The sequence below is a fragment of the Saccostrea echinata genome, unplaced genomic scaffold (genome assembly GCF_033153115.1).
Source record: "Saccostrea echinata isolate AGI-Se365-2 ecotype Australia unplaced genomic scaffold, CSIRO_AGI_Sech_v1 ptg000015l, whole genome shotgun sequence".
In the NCBI taxonomy this organism is placed as follows: domain Eukaryota; kingdom Metazoa; phylum Mollusca; class Bivalvia; order Ostreida; family Ostreidae; genus Saccostrea; species Saccostrea echinata.
In genome coordinates, this window is record NW_026889764.1 from 6972478 (window position 1) to 6994813 (window position 22336).

The 22336-nt window shown below is 33.7% G+C and overlaps 2 protein-coding genes across 2 annotated transcripts; both read left to right on the forward strand.

Annotated features, from left to right (window-relative positions):
* Positions 1 to 1963: 1963 nt before the first annotated feature.
* Positions 1964 to 5551, forward strand: LOC133187804 (S-methylmethionine--homocysteine S-methyltransferase BHMT2-like). The gene is made up of 7 exons (XM_061323205.1): positions 1964 to 2031; positions 2279 to 2469; positions 2553 to 2747; positions 3075 to 3189; positions 3693 to 3868; positions 4115 to 4196; positions 4751 to 5551. Exons 1-7 carry the CDS (start codon positions 2019 to 2021, stop codon positions 5017 to 5019), a joined length of 1041 nt encoding a protein of 346 aa, XP_061179189.1. The 5' UTR covers positions 1964 to 2018; the 3' UTR covers positions 5020 to 5551.
* A 6015-nt stretch (positions 5552 to 11566) lies between these two features.
* LOC133188040 (betaine--homocysteine S-methyltransferase 1-like) lies at positions 11567 to 18175 on the forward strand. The gene is made up of 6 exons (XM_061323431.1): positions 11567 to 11806; positions 13911 to 14105; positions 14192 to 14306; positions 15067 to 15242; positions 17560 to 17641; positions 17878 to 18175. The coding sequence occupies exons 1-6, from the start codon at positions 11567 to 11569 to the stop codon at positions 18126 to 18128; spliced, it is 1059 nt and encodes a 352-aa protein (XP_061179415.1). The 3' UTR covers positions 18129 to 18175.
* The last annotated feature ends 4161 nt before the right edge of the window (positions 18176 to 22336 follow it).

Below are 22336 nucleotides of genomic sequence, written 5' to 3' on the forward strand. Positions count from 1 at the left end.
AATCTTCTTCTCTGCTCCTGGATATTAAAAAAAGTAATTAAGTACATAGTTATGAAGAGCAATAGTGCCTCTTCCAAAATTGTGAAATTCTTGGCCCCAGGGTTAGAGGTTCCTGTGTTAGGGCGGGGCTCTATTGATTATATAGTGAAAATGCATTAATTCTATGAAAATCTTCCTCTCTGCTCCTGGATATTAAATAAAGTAACTAAATACATAGTTATGATGAGCAAGAGTGCCTCTTCCAAAATTGTGAATTTCATGGCCCCAGGGTCAGGGGTTCTGGTGTTAGGGCGAGGCTGTATTGATTATATAGTGAAAATGCATCAATTTTTTGGAAATATTTTTCTTTGCTCCTGGATATTAAATAAAGTAACTAAGTATATAGTTATGAAGCGCAAGAAAGCCTCTTTCAAAATTGTGAAATTCATGGCCCCAAGGGTCAGGGGTTCTGGTGTTAAGGCGGGGCTCTATTGACTATATAGTGAAAATGCATTAATTCTTTGAAAATCTTCTTCTCTGCTCCTGGATATTAAATAAAGTAACTAAGAACATAGTCATGATGTGCATGGCTGCCTTTTCAGAAATGGTGAATTTTATGGCCCCTGGGTCAGGGGTTCTGGTGTTAGGGCGGGGCTCTATTGAATATAGAGTTAAATTGCATTAAGTCTTTGAAAATCTTCTTCTATGCTCCTGGATATTAAATAAACTAAGTATAAGTGACGATGAGTTATGATGAGCATGGTTGCCTCTTCCAAAATTGTGAATTTCATGGCCCCAGGGTCAAGGGTTCTGATGTTAGGGCGGGGCTCTATTGATTATATAGGGAAAATGCATAAATTCTTTCAAAATCTTCTTCTCTGCTCCTGGGTATTATTCAAACAAAGGAAGTGCATGGTGATGATAACGAAGAATGCCTCTTCCAAAATTGTGAAATTCATGGCCCCAGGGTCAAGGGTTCTGGTGAAGAGGGGGGGGGGGGACTCTTTTGATTATATACTGAAAATGCATAATTTCTTTCAAAATATTTTTTTTTCTACTACTGATTATAAAGCAAAGAAACAAGTGTATAGTTATGATGAAAAAAGGTGCTTCTTCCAGAACTGTGAGTTCATGTACCCTGGCTCAGATGTTCTGGTGTAAGGGTGGGGCTTTATTTATTTAATAATATAGTGAAAATGCATTTCTTTGAAAATTTTCTATGCTCTGGGCATATTCGAGACAAACAGAGTAGAAGTTTTAATATGCAAAGGTATTTTTACCAGAATTTTGAACACCTGGACCATTTAGTCAAGTGTTCTGGTCCTGGCCAGGGCTCTATTAACTTGTATTCTGCTGAGCAAAGTTATTTCCCATTGCCATTCCCTTTGATAATCAATCACTGTAAACAATGTATTTGAAAGGTTAATAGAAAACGAGAATTATGCAAGAATATTTATTGTATAATACAAAAAGTACTTTCATAGTTTTAATGATCAGGTAGACTTGGAAAAAATAGATGAATAAAAATGAGACAAAAATAACTTATCTTTTTAAATGTTCTTCAAAGGCCAAGAGAGGCCAATGTGAGAAGTAATAATATGGGGTTAAAAAATAGACATTTTGTTAAATAGTCTGCATGGTAATAGTGATAAATGGGGAACAGATAGATACTCGACCAATTATTTTGTTGATGCCAATCATACTATATTTTTTGCTTTTTGGCAACAAAGCTTCATTTATCAGTTTATGGATCCTCTAAATTGTTGTATTGTACTCAGGTGGCCGTTATGGCCCTTGGGCCTCTTGTCTTGTTGATGCGAGAAATTTAATGGGAAGAGAAATTACAGTGTACATATGTCATGAATATTTAAAAACACCTGTTGTGTTTCTTGTGATTTTAAAGGAATTTCTTTTATGCTTAACCTAGTTTCTTTTATGCTGGTGTGCTAGGTCAAAAGATAAGTACTACATGTACCGTACTTTGTATTTCACAAGTGTTACTTCAGTTCCTGATATTAGTGGACAGGAACACTCTGATAATGACTGTAGAAGGTAAAGTCTTTAATGTTCTGATAAATCTATAGCTATATGCATCTAACTATCTAAGTATTTGCATTTCTGTATTTTACTGATGATCTAAACGTCACTTTACCCCTATTTAACTATATTATTTACAAGCTGCTACAAGGGCTATATACCATTATTTTTTCACATCTGGTATTTTCGAAAGACATATAAGATTTCTTTTCAAAGACAAAATTGATTTTGATATGAAAATTCTGGCACTGCTCTAAATTAGGTTTGCTAGAGCGTCTACAGAAAAAGAAGGACATTGTTGTAGCAGAAGGGTATATTTTTGAATTTGAGCGGCGGGGCTACTTGAGGGCAGGATGTTTTGTACCAGAGGTCGTGCTCAATCATCCGGAACTGGTCCGCTCTCTTTATGAAGAATTTGTCCATGCAGGAAGTGAAGTAGTTCTTGCTTTTACTGTAAGTGTTTACTTCATAACGTGAATCAAATGGGGTAAATTAAGTCAACACATCTTATATAGTCTATTCTGTTTTGGTAATAGTACTATGGGCATCGAGAAAAGTTGAAATTGATTGATCGAGAGGATGACGTCAAAGAACTGAACATAAAAGCCCTGAAAATTGCCAAAGAGGTCGCTATAAACACAGGAACCTTAATGGCGGGAAATATCTGTAATACTACTGTATTCGAGCGAGGGAACCAGGAAGCCATTGACACTACAAGAATAATGTTTAAGGTTCGTTGGTAAACGTACATTGATTTGGACATACTATAGCAATAAATATATTACGCTCATCACAAAAAAAACCCCACAATCTTTAAATCATACGAGTTTAAATGTGATCGATTACTGAAGTTGCGCTTTAATGTGCTTTGCGTATATTTTTACTACATTTTACATTGCAACAATGACAGTAGCAAACTGTCAGGGAATCTAACAGAGACTGGTCTTCTATATCTTTGCTTGCCAGGGTGATGATCCGCTCCTCTCCTCTTTTCAAAAAGAAAAGAGGAGAGGAGCGGATCGTCACCCTTGGCTAGCAAAGATGGGTCTTCTATTTAGGAGCAAATCGAGTGGGCAGTAGAATGTGGCGCGGACTACATTGTAGCAGAGACGTTCAGTGAATATGCGGAAGCTGAACTGGCACTGCAATGTATCAAACAATATGGAAGAGGATGTAAGTAAATGAATTGCTACAAAGGGGATAAAACTACTGGTTTAACCAATATACAAGTTACATGTCTGGAAGACTTTATGGAATATAAGTTTTTAAATTCAATTTTATAAGTATATAGATAAGATCATACAATATACTAGTCAAGAAATTACTAGTTATAAGAGCAAAACAAATAAATGCACGATATGTCGACAATCCGTTATTTTTACTCTCGTTGTTGCCATAAGTTTATTACGTTTTGCATCGATCTTCTTAAAGCACTAAAGGATAGTTATGTGAATATTATACAAAGCTCCTACAATAGTTACAGAAGTAGAATGCCAGGCAAAGTGACTCCTACCATGCATGCAGGCGAAGGAAAAGTCAAGAAGCAGTTTGGAATGAAATACGAAGAACATTCACATCTGCATTCAGATAATTGATGAAAGAATTCTATGCAGTTTTATTAAAGCTTATTATAAAATAATCGGCTTTATTACCAGTAGTTTCATTTTATTGATTAGTGCCGTCAGTAGTGTCACTTGTTCCCCATGGTAAGGATATTACGTCAGATGGACTCACATTTCCTGAAGCTTGCAAGAAACTCGAAGAGGCGGGAGCGGATGTGGTAGGACTGAACTGCTGCAGGGGTCCAAAAACAATGATGCCACTCATAAAGGACATCAGAAAAGCTTGCAAGGTACCCAATAATTAACAGTGTGTAAGATAATCATATATACGTTTTATCGACCATTTATTATTATATGCAGATTAACAATGAAAAGAAGGCTGATTTTAACAGATTTGTTTAAACCTGTGTAGGTTTTTTCATTACTCAATATGAAGGCAAATTCTAGTATATTTTGATATCTCGAGAATCACAAAGAAAAATAGTCAGGTTTCATGATTATAAGCCAGAAAAAAATTCTTTTGTCTTCCTTTGCAGGGTCCGATTTGTATGTTACCAGTGCCTTACCGTACCACACCGGAGCAACCAACCATGCAAACACTGAGAGATGCAGAGTCAGGTCAGTCTAGAAGTTTTGCTTAAACTACAAGATTACTGAAGCGAAATATGCGATGAATGGAAAACTATTTTTATGATACTTTTTCTATGCACTTAGCTTGAAAAAAAGTTCACTATAGAATATCAATTAAGGTTTCAAGTTGTTCATACATATACATGTATTAATGAAATAGGTGAAGATAAGAAACGAAACCTAAAAACAATACAAATCTTTAAACATAGCATTAAACACCGATGTCATGGAAATTTCGGAGGTGGGATCGCGTGCCTAGGAGTAGTATTTGAAATATGAAGATAAAGAATATTCATCAAGCTCAAAAAGTCCATTGAAACAATATATACAAACTTATTTGTCAGTGAGAGGTACTAGCATTGACTCAAGGACATGTCTTCAAGGTCTTCAAGTGTAATAGGATAACCAAAGTATACAGATGGTAATTGAAAAAGAAGACATCCATAACTTTGTTCCCAATACAACATCTACTTACATCTATACACATTTAAGTTCACTGCTTTTCGTGAATAAAATAATTTTTTTCTTACATGTATTTTTAGGAAAGACTGCTTTTCCGTTTGATCTTCCCGCATTTGCGTGTAGTCGAACTCAGGTTGCTGAATTTGCTCGAGAGGCCAAAGAAGTTGGAGTGCAGTACATCGGTCTTTGCTGTGGAAACGCAGCTCATTACATCCGGGTAGTTGCGGAGGAATATGGAAGAAGACCCCCAGCAAGCAAATTCTCCCCGGATATGTCGGAGCATTATATCTTTGGGGATAAAAAGCATGTTAAAAGTTACCACGCTACAAATCTTCTTCCCGATATGTAGACTGTTATTTCACTGGAGAAAAGAGATCATGTTAATATTGACGTTTTATGTTTTTAAAATTATCAAGTATTTTTGTTGATACATGTATATAATAACTTAAAAAAGCCATTGCTATCCAGACTAAAGACACTTAATTCATACCAATGTCAAAATATCTTTTAAGGGGATGTTTTAAATTCTTCAAAATCATATGTCAATTTTGAATATTTTTAATATGTCTTTCAACCAAAATGAATTTGAATTACCATATCTATACTGGATTCCGAAACTTCATAAAAATTCTTATAAAGATACATAGCGGGTTCTACCAAGCCTCTGTCTTTACTCCTCATTAAAATATTAACAGTAGCGAAGGAGAAACTTCAGGAGTACTGTGCAACTACAATATATTTGATAAGTGGTGCAAATCAGATGTGGATACTTAAAAATTCCAAAGAACTTTTGGAAAATTTGAAATCACGAAATTTTACCAAATCAATAACATTTACGACTTTTCAACTTAATATACAACCATTTCCCACGATAAATTAAAGTCCAGACTTTTTGACATCATTGACAGCTGCTTTTTCAATAAAAATGGAACTCTTATCTTGTCATTGATCATTTGCAAAATTATTTTGTTAAAAACATTCTGATTGTACACACAAGTACTCTGAAGTTGATATTAAAAAGATTCTTGAGTTTCTGATTGACAATATCTTTGTGGTTTTTGGAGACCAGGTCTTTCAGCAATCTATTGGAATTCCCATGGGTAACAATTGCGCCCCATTATTAGCAGACCTATTTTTTGTATTCATATGAAGCAGAATCTTATACGTGAAAAGAAGAAAACACTTGTGTGGCCTTCAACTCGACACTTAGATATATCGACGACTTATTGTCAATTAACAATGATTATTTCCATTCTTATGTCGATACGATATATCCCGATGAGATTGAAATAAAAGATACCACAGGGTCTGACACATCTGCTTCATATTTGGATATTTTACTACAAAAAGACGTTAATGGTAATCTAAAAACAAAGCTTTATGATAAACGTGATGACTTTAAATTTTCAATTGTCAACTTCCCTTACTTGTGCAGCAATATACTTTTAACACCTGCAAAAGGGGTTTATATCTCTCAGTTGATTCGATACGCAAGAGCAAGCTCTACGTATGACCTAAAACGAGGTTAGTTATTTACAAACAAGGTGATGAAACAAGAATATCAGCAGTCTCGTTTAAAGTTATCATTTCGTAAGTTCTATGGTCGACACAATGACCTTGTCATCAAATGCAAATCTATCATTTAGTCAAATTCTGACTGACGTTTTTTCATACTAATTGTTAGGCCATCATTTACACACTGAATTGTCGACGGATTTTCCGTTATTTCCCGATCATGACAAGGAGCACACGGCGGGTGTGACCGGTCGGCAGGAAATGCTCACTCCTCCATGACACCAGATTCCACCTCTGATGTTTTAGAGGTCGGTGTTTGCTCTGCTCCTGATTTATATTGTTTAATGGACTTTTGAACTTGAATACTGTTCGTTATTTCCATATATTTCTTGTTAATTTAAAGTGTCCTTGATCCAGTCTCGAAGGAATCAAATGGCAAAGTCGTACTGAAAACAAAATTTATAATTTACACAAATAAAAAAAAATCAAAATTCTTTTGTCATCTGAAATAAATGTTGTGTTGTTTTACTTCTACCAGTCTAGGAGCTAGTCCAGAGTATACTAAAATATACATTAGTAATAAAAGTATTCAATGTCCGTCTCCTTATTTGACTGTAAATAATTTTTAAAATACAAAATATCCTTTAGCTTCGTGTTTAATGAGTAAAATGTATGGTATTATACAATTAATTAGCCCTTATGAGGTCAACTTGGTGAACTAAGGACCCGAGACCTGGCCCACGAGGTGACCTGACCTGACCGAGGCTGCGTAGCGGCCGAGGTCAGGTGAGGTCAGCGAGTGGGCCAGGTCGAGGGTCCTTATTTCACCATGTTGAACTCATGTCTCATGGTACATGTAAATGTCGAATTGCAGGCCACAGCCAAAAAAAAAAATTCTTTTCATTTAGAATTTTTTTAATAAATTCTTCTTCATAAGAATACACAAACAGGTCGACCAAATATTTATCTTTTTTTGCATCAAGATTTATAGCAATACTTAACTTTTCAAGACTATCCTGCTGAGGTAAACATAAAAAGGACATCTTCAAATCTCTTCAACCCTCTCTTCCTCAGCAGGGATAAGACAAGGGTCTTTTTTTCACATCGCTATCCTTCTTAATATCTGTCCTCTTGTCACAAAGCGAGTCTGTTAGATTACTCTGAAACGTTTATGTTTTTTACCCATCAGATATTGAAAATGCTTTCATGTGTTAATTTTGATAATGAAATGTTGAAATCATGTCACAAAAGATATAACGGGAGATTTTGATGAAGTGAATCCTCACACATAAAATAAAATCGATTAATTGAAAGATGATTAGGTCTAATACACAATTAATTATTTTAGTAATTAAGCCTACAAAAAATTGTCTTAACTTATATCGGTATAATAAAACAATTGATTAGCCCTTATGAGTTCAACGATGAAGACATATCAACGGATTTCTATTAATATAATAATATTTATTTTCATTCATACGTTGATTCAATATATCCCGTTGTATTCAAAAAGGACACCAGAGAGTCTGACACAAATTTTCTTATTTGGACTTTATAATAGAGCTCGAGACATTGATGGCAATCTAACAACTAAACTTTAAGATGAGCGTGATGACTTTTCTATCGTCAACTACCATTATTTATGTTGCAATATACTATTATCACCAGAAGATGGTGTTTTTCTTTTCAAGTTGATTCGAAACACACACACACAAAAACAAGGCAAGCTACTGACAAATATTGATAATATAAGAGTATCAGCGATATCGTTTACAGTCAACATTTTGCAAATTCTATGGTCGTAACAATGACCTTGATTGTAAATACAACCTTTCATTATACTGATGTTGACTGATATTTTGATAAAAATAATTAGGCTATTATTTTCAAACTGATTTGTCTATGGATTACTCCGTTTACCCGATCAAGACAAAGAGCCCACGGAGGATTTGACCGATTTTTTAATTTTGAAGTAATCCAGTTATTTTTCTAAAAATAATTATCAATATTTAATGAAATATTCAATAAATTCCCCTTTTCCCCAATAAATATTCATATACATTTAATAAATATTCCCTTTTCAATAAATATACAAAAATATTTATTTAATAAATATTCCCTTTCTCAATAAATATTCATAAACATTTATTATTTTTTAGAATACATAGGTAAAATACAGGTAAATTCAAGTAAATCCTAAGCAGGAAGCAGACTATAATTTTATCAAAACATATTTCACACCCATTGTTCTATACCTAATTATCAAATGTGTGCAAAACGGGAACACACCCTTCCTCCTCTATGGCACCTGATTCTAGCCTCAAAGATAATCGGTAATAACTGCTTTTTAGTTTATTTTGTGACACATGTGGATGAACAATGCACTAATTTCATTAGTGATATGTTCCAAAACTTTCTGCCATCCAACAAAAAATCAAAGATAATCGGTAATAACTGCTTTTTAGTTTATTTTGTGACACATGTGGATGAACAGTGCACTAATTTCATAAGTGATATGTTCCAAAACTTCCTGCCATCCAACAAAAAATCAAAGATAATCGGTAATAACTGCTTTTTAGTTTATTTTGTTACACATGTGGATGAACAGTGCACTCATTTCATTATTGATATGTTCCAAAACTTTCTGCCATCCAACAAAAAATCAAAGATAATCGGTAGTAACTGCTTTTTAGATTATTTTGTTACACATGTGGATGAACAGTGCACTAACTTCATTAGTGATATGTTCCAAAACTTCCTGCCATCCAACAAAAAATCAAAGATAATCGGTAATAACTGCTTTTTAGTTTTTTTTTTTTTGTTACACATGTGGATGAACAGTGCACTAATTTCATAAGTGATATGTTCCAAAACTTTCTGCCATCCAACAAAAAAATCAAAGATAATCGGTAATAACTGCTTTTTAGTTTATTTTGTGACACATGTGGATGAACAATGCACTAATTTCATTAGTGATATGTTCCAAAACTTTCTGCCATCCAACAAAAAATCAAAGATTATCGGTAATAACTGCTTTTTACCTTTTTAGTTTTTTTTTTGTGACACATGTGGATGAACAGTGCACTAATTTCATTAGTGATATGTTCCAAAACTTTCTGCCATCCAACAAAAAATCAAAGATAATCGGTAATAACTGCTTTTTAGTTTATTTTGTGACACATGTGGATGAACAGTGCACTGATTTCATTAGTGATATGTTCCAAAACTTTCTGCCATCCAACAAAAATCAAAACAAGCAAGTTTAATGGTCTGTACAGACGACTATAAAGGGTTGGGTGGTGGTTTAAATACACAGTTGATTAGAAAATGTATCTAGAATTAGGGAGTGAAAGGTAGTTGATTGACCAATGCTGGAAAGTGAAGAAATTCTCCCCAACAGTGCGCAGAAAATCTTGCGCAGTTAATTGCACCTTATTTCTATTACGGGACCTGTAGCATTATGGTCAAACACTAAAATATAAAACCATATCGCTACAGTTCTGCAGATACGAAAATGTATGCAAATATACAGTTCAATATACACTAAAGGTAAATATGCAGTAAATCAGACTGTTTTTAAAAAGTTCTAAGGTGAAATGGGAATTTGATAATACCAAATTATAGCAAATTTTTCAGTTAAGGCTAAATGGGAACAAACCGATTTTTAACAGATTTCATATGACATACATGTTGTCTAGTAAAGCGTGCTCTCTCATTCAACAGATGAGGCCAACTTTAAAATAATGTTTGTTTGCCCTCCCCCGACGCAGGGTAAAAAAAAAATCGGGTCGTTAGGTATAGGTGACAAAATTTTTTTCCCTAGAAAATTTCAACATCAATGCTAAATTTTCAAAATCTATTTTCCTGAATGCATAAACAAAATATTTGCTTCCTGGAGGTTAAAAAATAGTTTTAAGCCGGGCCCTTTTTAGCCAGGCGGTCGGGAGAGGGCAACCAAACAATTTTTTAAAGATGGCCAGAGTATTCTTCGTCTGTATCATGTATTATCTTCAAGGTCTTCCAATAAAAAGATGATTTATGAGATCTTTCAATTGTTAACCAAAATAATATTGTGCAATGTACGATACATTATGCAATGTTATAAAAAAAAAAGTGAGAATTTTTTCTTTAAAAAGAATTAGTTTTTAAGCATATAATTACTATACATAGTCTATGCTTCTTTAAAAAAAACATTCTGTAAGTTGATAAATATTAAGGCTATCATTATTTTTTGTTTGTTTGATGTACTCCCACTCATATTTTTCAAGGTGGATAGTAAGGTATGTTTTTATTTTTTTAATTTTTGGAATTTTCTAACACAACCATAAATGTTATGAAAATCACAGAACCTTATGTTTAAAAGCAAGTCGGACAATATAATTATGTTTTTTCCCAGAGAGAGAATATATATATATATATATATATATATATATATATATATATATATATATATATATATATATATATATATATATATATATATATATATATATATATATATATATATATATATATATATATATATATATATATATAATAATAATAATAATAATAATAATAATAATAATAATAATAATAAAGTACTGAAATAAATTGATTCAGTAGGGGCAAATTTGATGGGTCAGTCGGGACATAAAACAAATCATTTTTTATTCTTGGCCTAATATAACTTATCATTTTGTATACTCATAAATCATACATAATTTAAAATTTCTAGACATCACCTGATTATACGTGCATTGATAAGTATTACATAAATCTTGACATTCACGGGAACCCGTACTGGGATATTGAGTGCAACGGATCAGATTTAAAATGGCTGTGGAAGGTAAAAATTCTACTGTGAAAAATATTTTAAGTTTGGCCACTTTTATTTGATGCTTAAATGCAAATAAATCCTTATATCATATAATATCATTTCATAGTCAGTACGTTCGGAAAGGAGTGCATTCATGTAAAATTCAGTTGATTAAGTAAATAACATTCTCTGATATTTCACTGTGCAGTACAAAGTTCTAACAATGTGATAAGTATGGTATGGAATAAAGTTTGTGCTGATAATCATTGATATTTAAAATTGCATTCTGATCCTTTAAAATAACCTCTGTTTCAAAAGATTGTTCAATTGTTCGCTGCCTTTATTGTGTTGCTTTTTTTAAATTAATAAATATACCTCGTTCTTTCCCTTCTTTTGTAAATATTGACATTTTTAAATATTTGAATAGATCATATACAGCACATAATTTAAAGATTAAAATTAAGATAACAAAGCAAGAAGATAGAATGTTTTTCACAAGAATTCAACAAGTTTTATTCATAGTTATTGAGTTGCTATGCTGCTGCTCTTCGTTTCTATATATTACAGTGTATAAATTTCTTAAATGCCGGTTTATTTTGTGACTTGTATGTTTTCCATTTGCCTCCGAGTAGGGTTAAGAGAACGTCTGAAGAGTGGCCAAGACATCATAGTAGCCGAGGGCTATTTGTTAGAACTAGAGAGGCGAGGCTATTTACAAGCCGGAGCATTTATTCCGGAAGTAGTTTTAGAACATCCAGAGGTCGTCAAAGCTCTTCACGAAGAATTTGTGCACGCAGGAAGTGACGTAGTAGTGGCATTTACCGTAAGTTTCCTGGTATTTATTGCAATTAAGTGATATCACCTATTTGAATAGATGATATCAGTGAACCCATTTAAAGAGGTGATATCGCTCAATAGAAGTCTCTTGTCGTTGCCTTAAATTCAACATCTAGATATATATCAACGACGTTTTATCAATTAACAATGTTCATTTTCACTCCTACATTGATTCGATATTATATCCCTTTTGACTCGAAATAAAAGATACCACAGAATCAGACACATCTGTTTCATACTTGAATATTTACTAGAAAAAGACGTTGATGGTTACCTTACAATAAAACTTTATGATAAACGGGATGACTTAAACTTTTCTGTCGTCAACTTCCCTTATTTATTTATTTAGCAATTTAGCATTGTTACGTGCATATGAAGATTTTTTCGTTCGCCCGATCATGACAAGGAGCATACGGCGGGTGTGACCTGTCGACAGGAGATGCTTACTCCTCTATGGCATCTGATCCCACCTCGGATGTTTTTAAAGGTCCGTCGACGTCTTTGCTCTGCTCCAAATTTGTATTGTTTTAATGGACTTAAAGCTTGATTACTGTTCGTTATCTTCATATTTCAGCATTGAATTTTAATAAGAGGTATCACCTTTTCGAATAGGTGATATCACCTTTAAATAGGTGGTATTACCTATGCGAATTGAATAGGTAATACAGTGTATCAACCATTTGAATCGTTGATATCATCAATTTATTTTGAATTTGTGATATCGTTCAAATGAGTAATATCACCTATTTGTATTCCTTACTAGGTTATTAAGTAATGAATAGTTCCTTTTTCATGGAAAGTTTCAATGCAATGCAAAATAAAGAAAGAACTTTTAATAGGCTTTCGAAGAACAATTTTATTTTCTTTACATTGGTTAAAAAATAATGATATTGATTTCATATATAATTACTCTTACAATAAAAAAATGAAACATTTTCTGAACTTGTTAAACTTAATTTGAGCACATTCTACCATTTCAGCATTTATTGATCAAATAAACTGAAGATTTGCTAAGATCTCCTTTTTGGCTAGAGGCGGGGGATGGGGAGGGGGGGGGCTGTTCTTGTGTTATATGTACACAAAACTTAAATGGTTCATAAAACAGCTCGATTTTACATACGAAAAACTAGAGTTATATTGAGCCTAAGCAAATTTGGGCTGCCCTCTTCCCCTTGTTATAGTGCGAGACATGTGAAGTTATGCATATTTTAATTACATTCAGTTTTGCAATATGTATCGATTCCTTCTCTTTATTATTATTATTATTATTCATGTGAAATGTTTTTCCCGCATCGTGTGTATAGAGGAAATGTATGCAGTACAAATAAAGTCTTGGGAGCACTTGTTATTTCATGCAAAGTTTGAAAATGTTATATCACCTATTCAAAATGACTAAGTGATATCACCTTTTCAAATAGGTGATGTCATCTATTCGAATATGTGATATCACCTATATGATTTGAATAGGTAATATCACCTAGGTGATATAGGTGAAATCATCATTTCAAATCAAATAGTGATATCCCCTATTCAAATGAGTGATGTGACTGATGTCACCAATTTAAATGTGTAATATCATCTTTTTGAATATGTGATATCACTTTTTGACTTGAATAGGTAATATCACCTATCCGAATAGGTGAAATGGCCATTTCAAATCAGATAGTGATAACACCAATTCAAAGAGGTGATGCCACCAATCCGAATGTGTGATATCACCCTTTTGAATATGTGATACCAAAACGCCCCCTCATATCCCTGACTCTTTCTGATTAACTTCGATATCATATAAATATTTGTATACTATGAAAAGTATAGCCTTCATCAAAATTACAATTATCTGCACTACAGTGGTACAAACTTTGCCAATTTTTATATTAATATTGGAGTGAGCATTTACATTTCTTAAATACAGTTAAATCAATGTGTAATTAAATATAATTTACCAAATGATTTTGTATGCATTGTGTCATTTGTTTTCAAACTTTAGTAATCATACTTATTAGTATTGATACATGTAAGCAGCGTATTACATAGTTAATGTTTATCATTAAATTCATCTGTCAGATCTATTGTTGTACGATTAACAGTATTATGGTCATCGTGCGAAGCTCAAAGTCATCGGTCGTGAGGATGACCTGATTGAACTTAATTTACGTGCCCTGAGGATGGCCAAAGAAGTGGCAGTCAAAACTGGCACCTTGATGGCAGGGGATATCTGTAACACCACTGTGTTTCGCAGGGACGATCCAAATTCCGTAGAGGAGGTTAGGGAGATATTTCGGGTAAGTTGAAATAAAAAAAATTATATCACAAAGTTATATAATTAGTATGGGTAATTTGTTACTCTCTTTTTTATTTACTTTTCTAGGAACAAATACAATGGGCTGTACAATGTGGGGCAGATTACATGATTGCAGAGCGGTTCCATGAGTTTGCCGAGGCCAGGTTGGCACTTGACTGTATCAAAGAATATGGAAATGGCTGTAAGAAAATATGAGAGCCGATAGGGATAGATCATATTGTCAAATATCATACCTCTTTCTAATAATCTTATTATTCTATGCAACAGATGATCTGATTAGTTCTAGAAAGTCATGTGACATAGCTATAAATTTTCATATTTCCCTGCCACCGTCATGCTTTACATCATGTTCAACCTCTTGGGAGACCTCGATCATGCATTTTCCTGCAATAATTATCGTTCTTTGAACGAAAACTTCTAACTGCAAAATATACAATTATTATAGTAGAAAAGGTTTCATCTAACAAGCGATGAGGAAACTTTCCAACTGGGATGCTGAAAGGAAAACAAAGAAATCGAAGACAATTGTCTATGAAGTGTTCAAGGGTCTTCAGTAAAGTGTGTCAGTGACGTTTTAGAACTGAAAGCGAATTTAAGAGCGGTGCCGAACTTGAAATTTTTTGTTTATTTTTTTAAAGATTTGGCTTGTTTTGGTATATTGGATGAATGCCGAGGAAGTATGAAGATTTATTCAGCCAAAAATCATATTCCCCGAGGGGGAAACCCTCGGGGAATATGGTTTTGCTTGCTTGAATTAATCTTCACATTTCCATCTCTATCATTCAATAAATGTATATTGCAGTAATTTCACTTTGAAGTTTAAAATATTTATATTTTAATATAATTTATCATACATGTTCATTATGTTGAAAGTCACTGACTGACAGTTATATCCAAGTTCATTTTTTAATATATTATCATTATATATTTATCATTTATAGTGCCAGCAGTGGTGACATTGGCACCGCATGAAAAAGACGAAACAAAAGATGGTCTTTCTTTTCCGGAGGCCTGTAAACTTTTAGAGGAGGCAGGTGCAGAAGTGGTGGGCCTTAATTGTTGTAGAGGTCCAACCACAATGCTTCCTCTGCTAAGAGAAATTCGGAAAGTATGCAAGGTAATGAGGAATATCAACGTTAAAATATAGGCACAGATATGTTGTCCAGATTTCTGAGTTTATGCTATACCCCGGCGTCGGTTTCGGGGCTAGCATTGGCATCTTAGTCAAAGTTTTAGGAGCATGCCCGAATTCCCAAGTAACTGTTACATGTAGTACTTCTTAAACAAACTTGCATGGAATATACATCTTTGGGCGTAATTACTACCGGACTTGCTTTGGATGGTGGATCTGACAGATATTTTCCAGATGAGTGACCAGGCTTAGGTTTTTTGTGCAAGTCCATTTACAAGTTGACCAAACTTGCATTGATGATGCTTCTAGTGATGAACACTACCAGACTTGCTTCAGATGCTGGTTCTGACCTACATTTTCCAGTAAAATGACCAGTTTTAAGTTTTAAAACCAAGTCTATTCCCAAGTAACGATAAGCCTTATGTGTTGAACAAACATGTTAAGATGATGCCTAACAAACATGCATGGCCGATGCATCCGTATACTACCTGACTTGCACCAGATGCTGGATCTGACCTATTTTTTCCAGGGGAGTGCGTAAAAATTGTGTCTGTATCTGAATCATGTTTTTGTCTCTTGCTCATATTTATGCATTAAATTATTAATATCTTCAAATTTAAAGAAAATATCCTCCAACAAGTCCAATACTTGAATAAACCTGTCTATACAATAGGAAAAGTCAAATCTAAGATAAAAGTAATTGGGATGTGAACAGTATTATCAGAAATGTAGCCTCATTCAAAAGAAAAAATGATACTTATTCTTGACAACAATGCTTTGGCTATAATATACTATATCTAATTCAGGAGGAATTTTAAAAGGTCATCGTGACTGGAATTTGTGAATGTATTTTTCTTTCTGAGCCAACATTTTGTAGCTGAGTACTGTAGCATAAAAATCTTGAATGTAAGAATGATGGGTTTTGTTCTAGAGAATATCTCATAAGGATGCTGCATGACATTCAAATAAGATTCATACACGTAGATGCATGTGGTGACTTCAGGAATACGTCTGCAGTTACAGATACAGTTTCTTCACATTATGTAAATCAATTTGGTTCAGCTTAAATCATTCACATACTAGTATTGAAGAATAATAGTATAATTTTCTGAAGATATTACGACGACAAAACAGGTCATTATTAATGACATTTAATGGGGAAAAATTGCAACAGTTGGGTTGATTAACAAACTTACTGCCCTTTATCCGACAATAGGACATGATAAGATTACATTACTACGTTTCTCATTATAAACATTTCAAGTACCTTTGTTTCTTGACGATCAGATGCCAGGTATACAGAGAGTACTTATCACTGAATTATCAATACATTACCAGGATTTTGTTTGGATGATTGAGATAAAGATATTTTCATACAGTTGAAATGATATGTTTGCACAGTCCTTAAAAATCTATGGATTTAGATCCGTTGCATTTGGGACTTTAAGTTTGACAAAGACATTGGAGAAAATTGTTTTGTAACTGTCATTAATAAGCATTTAGTGCACAATGATTATTTTCATCAAAATAATTATTTACACTTTTTAGTATTTTGATTTAAATATTTCCAAAGTAGCATTTTGATATGTTAAAAACAATGGTATTTGGAAAAATCATTATCTTTTTATAACCCCCGCAAAGGAAGTTTGAGGCGTAAATAGAATTCACCTTGTCTGTCTAGCTGTCTGTCCGTTTGTCTAGCTGTCCGTCTTCTGTCTAGCTGTCCGTCATGTCGATTCAATTGTTTCCAGGTCATAATAACTTTGTAATGAAGAAACATTGGAATCTTTTTTGGTTAAAAAAATTACCCATGTCCCAAGAGTGTGTCATGACCTTGACCTAAGGTCATGACACTTTCAGAAACATGACCGTAGCCAAAGATCATTCACGCAAGTTCAAGGTCACTAGCAGAAAAAAGTATACAATTTGTGCCTAGTTCATAACTCTGTGATAAATAAGTATTGGAAATCAAAATTTCAAACAAAGATTACTTGTGAGCTAAGTGTATGTCATAACCTTTAAAAATTGCACGGGGGTTATAATTTCGTGAGCTTGCTCACAATATCTCCTAGTTCAAATTTATTTCAATGTTTAAGTAATTGTAGAGTGTATTTCAATTTTCAATCAGGTGTCATGGTAGAGATACTTTACAAATTGTTATAGCATGCTGTGTTAAAAAAATGGAGAAAATGGATTATCTTGAAAATTGTGATATGATCCCACATTTGAGACTTAACTACATGTAACATATACATATGTATATCTATAGGATTTGACTTTTTTACGCCACCCTTATTTTCAGGGACCTATTGCCGCACTCCCAGTTCCGTATCGAACGACCCCTGAGGAACCCACCTACGAGACTTTGGTTGATCCTGATACAGGTAATTCTATTACATTGCCTTTTGTAAAAGCAAATTATATTGTTTGGGTGTAAAGTATAGAAGTGGTATTAAGCACGTCTAATCAAATGATGCATTTAAATTGAAATGTTTGGACAAATAACAAATACATGGTGTATTTGAAAGCAAATGCAAAACTACCATTGTGGAATGCTTCATCGTAATATAACTATATAATGTGACAAAATTCACAATTATATTTTCATGGTATATTTCAGGCAAGTCTGCATTTCCCGTTGACCTCCCGCGATTTTTCTGCAGCATAACACAGATTGCAGAGTTTGCAAAGCAGGCTAGAGAAATTGGTGTGCAGTACTTGGGTCTGTGTTGCGGAAACGCTTCACATTACACTCGAGTAGTGGCGGAGGAATACAACAGACGGCCGCCTGCCAGTAAATATGCACCAGATATGTCAAAGCATTACAAGTTTGGAGCGAAGGAGTTTGTAAAGAAACACCATGATTTGTGATGCCGTAATTGACTGCTTTATTACTCCCAAACTTTTTTTGTGAAATATATTTCATGAAATGATTTGTATTATGTGAAGGTTCTTTTCATATACATTCCTCATATTACCCGGTATTTCAATGAGATTCTCGACTGCTTACTCTAGATAGTATAAAGCTTAGATATAAACTAGAGTGTTCCAAGGAACGCAGCATGTGTCGCCTGCTTTATGGCATCATTAAAGTAGTCCGAAATATCTGAGTTTTCCAGGCCTTTTTACGATTTTTGTATTTATACGTGCCAGGAAAACGTCAGAACCCGGGCGCCGTTATGAAAACTGGAAATTTTGCCGTCCCCAACCGGAGCTGATTTCGATACTTGCGAACCAAATTAATTGCCGAACTCACATCTTATCAATAGCAAAATGCTTCTAGTACTCACCAATATCGATGGAAAGAAAATATCACTCCACATTTCGAATCAGGTCTTGCAAGATTTTAAAATGAACAAAATGAAAACAGACCTCGACAGTCTGATAAAATGATACACCAGACTGTATATTTTATAAACATTCCATAAAAACGATGTTTGTGAGTACTAAAAGTATTGTACAGTTGATAAGTTTTGAGTTTGAGATTCAATTCGGTTCGCAAGTATCGAAAATCAACCTGAGAATGCCGCCTCCAATTTCCAGTTTTCATAATGGCGCCGGTTCCGACGTTTTCTTGGCATGTAAAATATCAAAATCTTGAAAAAAAAAGTCTGGAAAACGTCAGATATTTCGGACTATCTTAAAGATGGAAATAAATTAAAGAAATATAATTGATGCATTTGCCTGCTAAGAATAACTTTGATACAATTGCAATTTTCATAAAGTGTGGCAATTGAATAAAAATTGTTCCCCAACCCTCAAAGCTTATATAATTAAAGGAATAATGAAATTGAATTTTTTTCGAAGTAATTACCAACAGTCACCCAGGTTAACAGGGGATGCTTACTCCTCCATGGCACCTGATCCCACCGCATATGTTTTTTTTAGAGATACGCCTTTGCTCAGCTCAAGATTTGTATTGTTTTTATGGACTTTTGAGCTTGATTGCTGTTTGTTATCCCCATATTTCATTCATGATTAAAGAAAGTACTACAATTGTCAGTCTACAGCTTTAACAGGGGATGCTTACTCCTCCATGGCACCTGATCCTACCGCATTTGTAGATTTGTATTGTTTTTATGGACTTTTGAGCTTGATTGCTGTTTGTTATCCCCATATTTCATTCATGATTAAAGAAAGTACTGCAATTGTCAGTCTACAGCTTTAACTGAAGTGCGATTATTTTGCTTTACCGATCCCGATTTAATGAAGTTGTAATAAATATTCAGTTTGCGTAGTAACTGTTTGTTATACAATTTTCTAGGACAGCATCGTGAGCTCACAAAAATGTGTTATATACATGTATCGAAAATCTGTCTCTCAAAATTCAAAAGATAAGTTTTGAATTACCGTTCGAAGGATTATTGAAAAGGAGGTCAGAGGTCAAGTGGACTGTTACACATTTTTTTTTATAATATCTTATGACAAACTGTGTACAATTTAATTAGCACATAGTTACTTACCTCTAAAATGTAAAAAATAATTATAATATTAAACTGCATATCGGCTTTTTGAACCATTTTGAAAAGAAATTTAAAGATCGAGTTCATAGGTCGAAAGTGGGCAACCTTGGCATTTTACAAAAGACATAGTGCCAAGCTATTTATGTGCAAAATATTAAATCGACACTGTTACAGTTTTCAAGAGAAAAGGTGTGACAGAGAGACGGACAGATAGGCAGATGCCGGGTAAAGTGATCCCTAACTGTCGCTTTGCTCCAGGCGACACAGAAAGATATCACATTTTAAATTGTACCATAGGACTGGCGGTAACATAGATTTTGCTTTGATGTTGCTGTGGTGTATTTGCCAGAAGAATCACAGGTTTTGAAGTCACGCCCACTTTTTGGCATCAAGCCATACTGTGACAAGACTTTGACTGATGAATGAACGATGTTAATTTCCAGACCTTGGCAATACATGTAGCTGATGAATGAATGAAGTCAACATTTTTAATTTAAAAAAAACTAACATTAACTTGCCAAAATTCGCCTTGTAATTTTTTCCGTAATTTTTCTAAGCGTTTCCATATTTAGTAAATGATACGTTCTATCTCGAATTCTCGTCATTCTCTTTTCTTTCTCCAAGTACATGTAGCGATTTAACATCAGAAGTCCCTGCATTTTTCTTACTTCATATAGCATTTCATACTTTCATTAAAATGTCAGAAATCATTTCATACTGTCTATCAGGGACTTATATACTAGACAGTATATTTGTTATAGTTACACTATAGATATTAATTGGTTAGCGGTAAACACACTCACAGTTTTTCATTCACGAGGTGCGGAGTGTGAGTGTATTTACCGCTAACCAAATAATATTTAATGTGTAAGTTACTTGTACCAGAGGACCAATGAGAGAAAAGCATGTTGATAATTAGCACCGCCTACTACGAGGTGTCAAGCCACGGTCCGGAGTCTGTATAAATAGCTGTCTCCATCTGCAAGGATCATACTTAGCTGCGTCACTGCTACTGCAAATTGTTGATAAAAAAATTCGGAATTGGTACGTATGAAGATATTGTACCTTTGGAATATTGAAGACGCAGAAAACATGATTTTTGTCAGGTACAGGTACAGGGGTAGCGATTGTAGGCTTTTATATTCAAGCCGTGAACTCTGAAAGAAAATTTATCTTTCTAGATCATTGTTTTTTTTTTTTTTTTTTTTTTTTTTTTTTTTTTTTTTGAAAAAGGGGGGATGGGTATGGGAAACATCGCCATTGAACTTTCTCTATATGGCAATCGGCGTACAGAAAAAAAATGAAATGATTTGTGACATTTTAATGAAAGTTTGAAACGGTATTGGAAGTAAAAAAAACGCGGGGACTTCTGATGTGATATTTCTATTTGTATTTGGAGACGGGAAAGAGAATGACGAGAACTCGAGGTAGGACGTATCATTTACTGATTAAGGATACGCGGAGAAAACATACAGAAACATTTAAGAAGCGAACATCGACAAGCTAATGTTAGTATTTTTTAAAATTAAAAATGTTGACTTAATTCATTCATCAGCTAGGTCTGGAAATTGACATCATTCATTCATCAGTCAAGGTCTTGTCAAAGTATGGCTTGATGCCAAAAGGTGGGCATGACTTAAAAAAATACTGTGATTCTTCTGGCAAATACACCACAGCAACAACAAAATCTAAATTTACCGCCAGTCCTATGGTACAAGTCCCTGTTTCTATACGTCGATCGCCATATACATGTATAAAAATTTCAACGGCGATGTTTTCCATTGACACCCATCCCCCTTTTAGAAATAACGATCTCGAAATATGAATTTTCTTTCAGTCAACAGTGGTTTTCCACTTGAAATAAATAACGAGAAGCTTAAGAGACACATTTTAAACACACTGGATATTGTACTTGAAATTCATTTTCCCTGTTTACGACTTTTTGGGAAAACCCTCGTATCTCTATACAATTGGCAGTGATCTCGAAAAACCTTCAACATTACTGATTAACCAAATCTTAATTAAAGCGTTCCAAGTAACGCATCAGTAAAGATGTAAATAAATCTAAGAGTTGTCAGATATTTGTGTGATACTAGTGCTATAGTTCATGCTAAAAAAAATCCACGGATACTATTAAAATTTGAAATGCGACATTCAAATAAAAATATGATTCTCCAACCCCGAATGCTAAAATAAATAAAAAAAACAAACTGAAATTATTTTAAATATATATTTTTGTGTATCATTTTCTACATACATGTAGAAACATCTACTCTACTCATCTACTCTAAACATCTCTAGTAATCTCCCAGATTCGTGCCTAGCTAGAGAAAGATTCAGTCTGTCTTCACGTCAATTGTCATTCTACAACTATATTGCGACCCATGTTGGTAAAATGATCCCGAGGTATTTTCATAGTATTTAACTTCAGATTGTGTGGTAACTTTATATTATACAGTTTTAAAGTACAGTATCATAAGCTCATAAGCATAAATTATGTTATATGATTATGCTAGATATCGAAAATCTGCCTTTCAAAATTTATATTACTCGTTCGAAGTATTTTAACGAAGAATGTGATTTTAAGTGGACTGCCACACCGGATAATTTCAATTA

Bases quoted from the DNA above. Each gene is read 5' to 3' on its own strand.
- LOC133187804 (XM_061323205.1), top strand. The intron at 3,190-3,692 runs GTAAGTAAATGA...TTTATTGATTAG, and splicing joins CAAACAATATGGAAGAGGAT to TGCCGTCAGTAGTGTCACTT. The intron at 4,197-4,750 runs GTCAGTCTAGAA...ATGTATTTTTAG, and splicing joins ACTGAGAGATGCAGAGTCAG to GAAAGACTGCTTTTCCGTTT.
- LOC133188040 (XM_061323431.1), top strand. From the start codon at position 11,567: ATGCCGGTTTATTTTGTGACTTGTATGTTTTCCATTTGCCTCCGAGTA. The intron at 14,106-14,191 runs GTAAGTTGAAAT...TTACTTTTCTAG, and splicing joins AGGTTAGGGAGATATTTCGG to GAACAAATACAATGGGCTGT. The intron at 15,243-17,559 runs GTAATGAGGAAT...CCTTATTTTCAG, and splicing joins AAATTCGGAAAGTATGCAAG to GGACCTATTGCCGCACTCCC.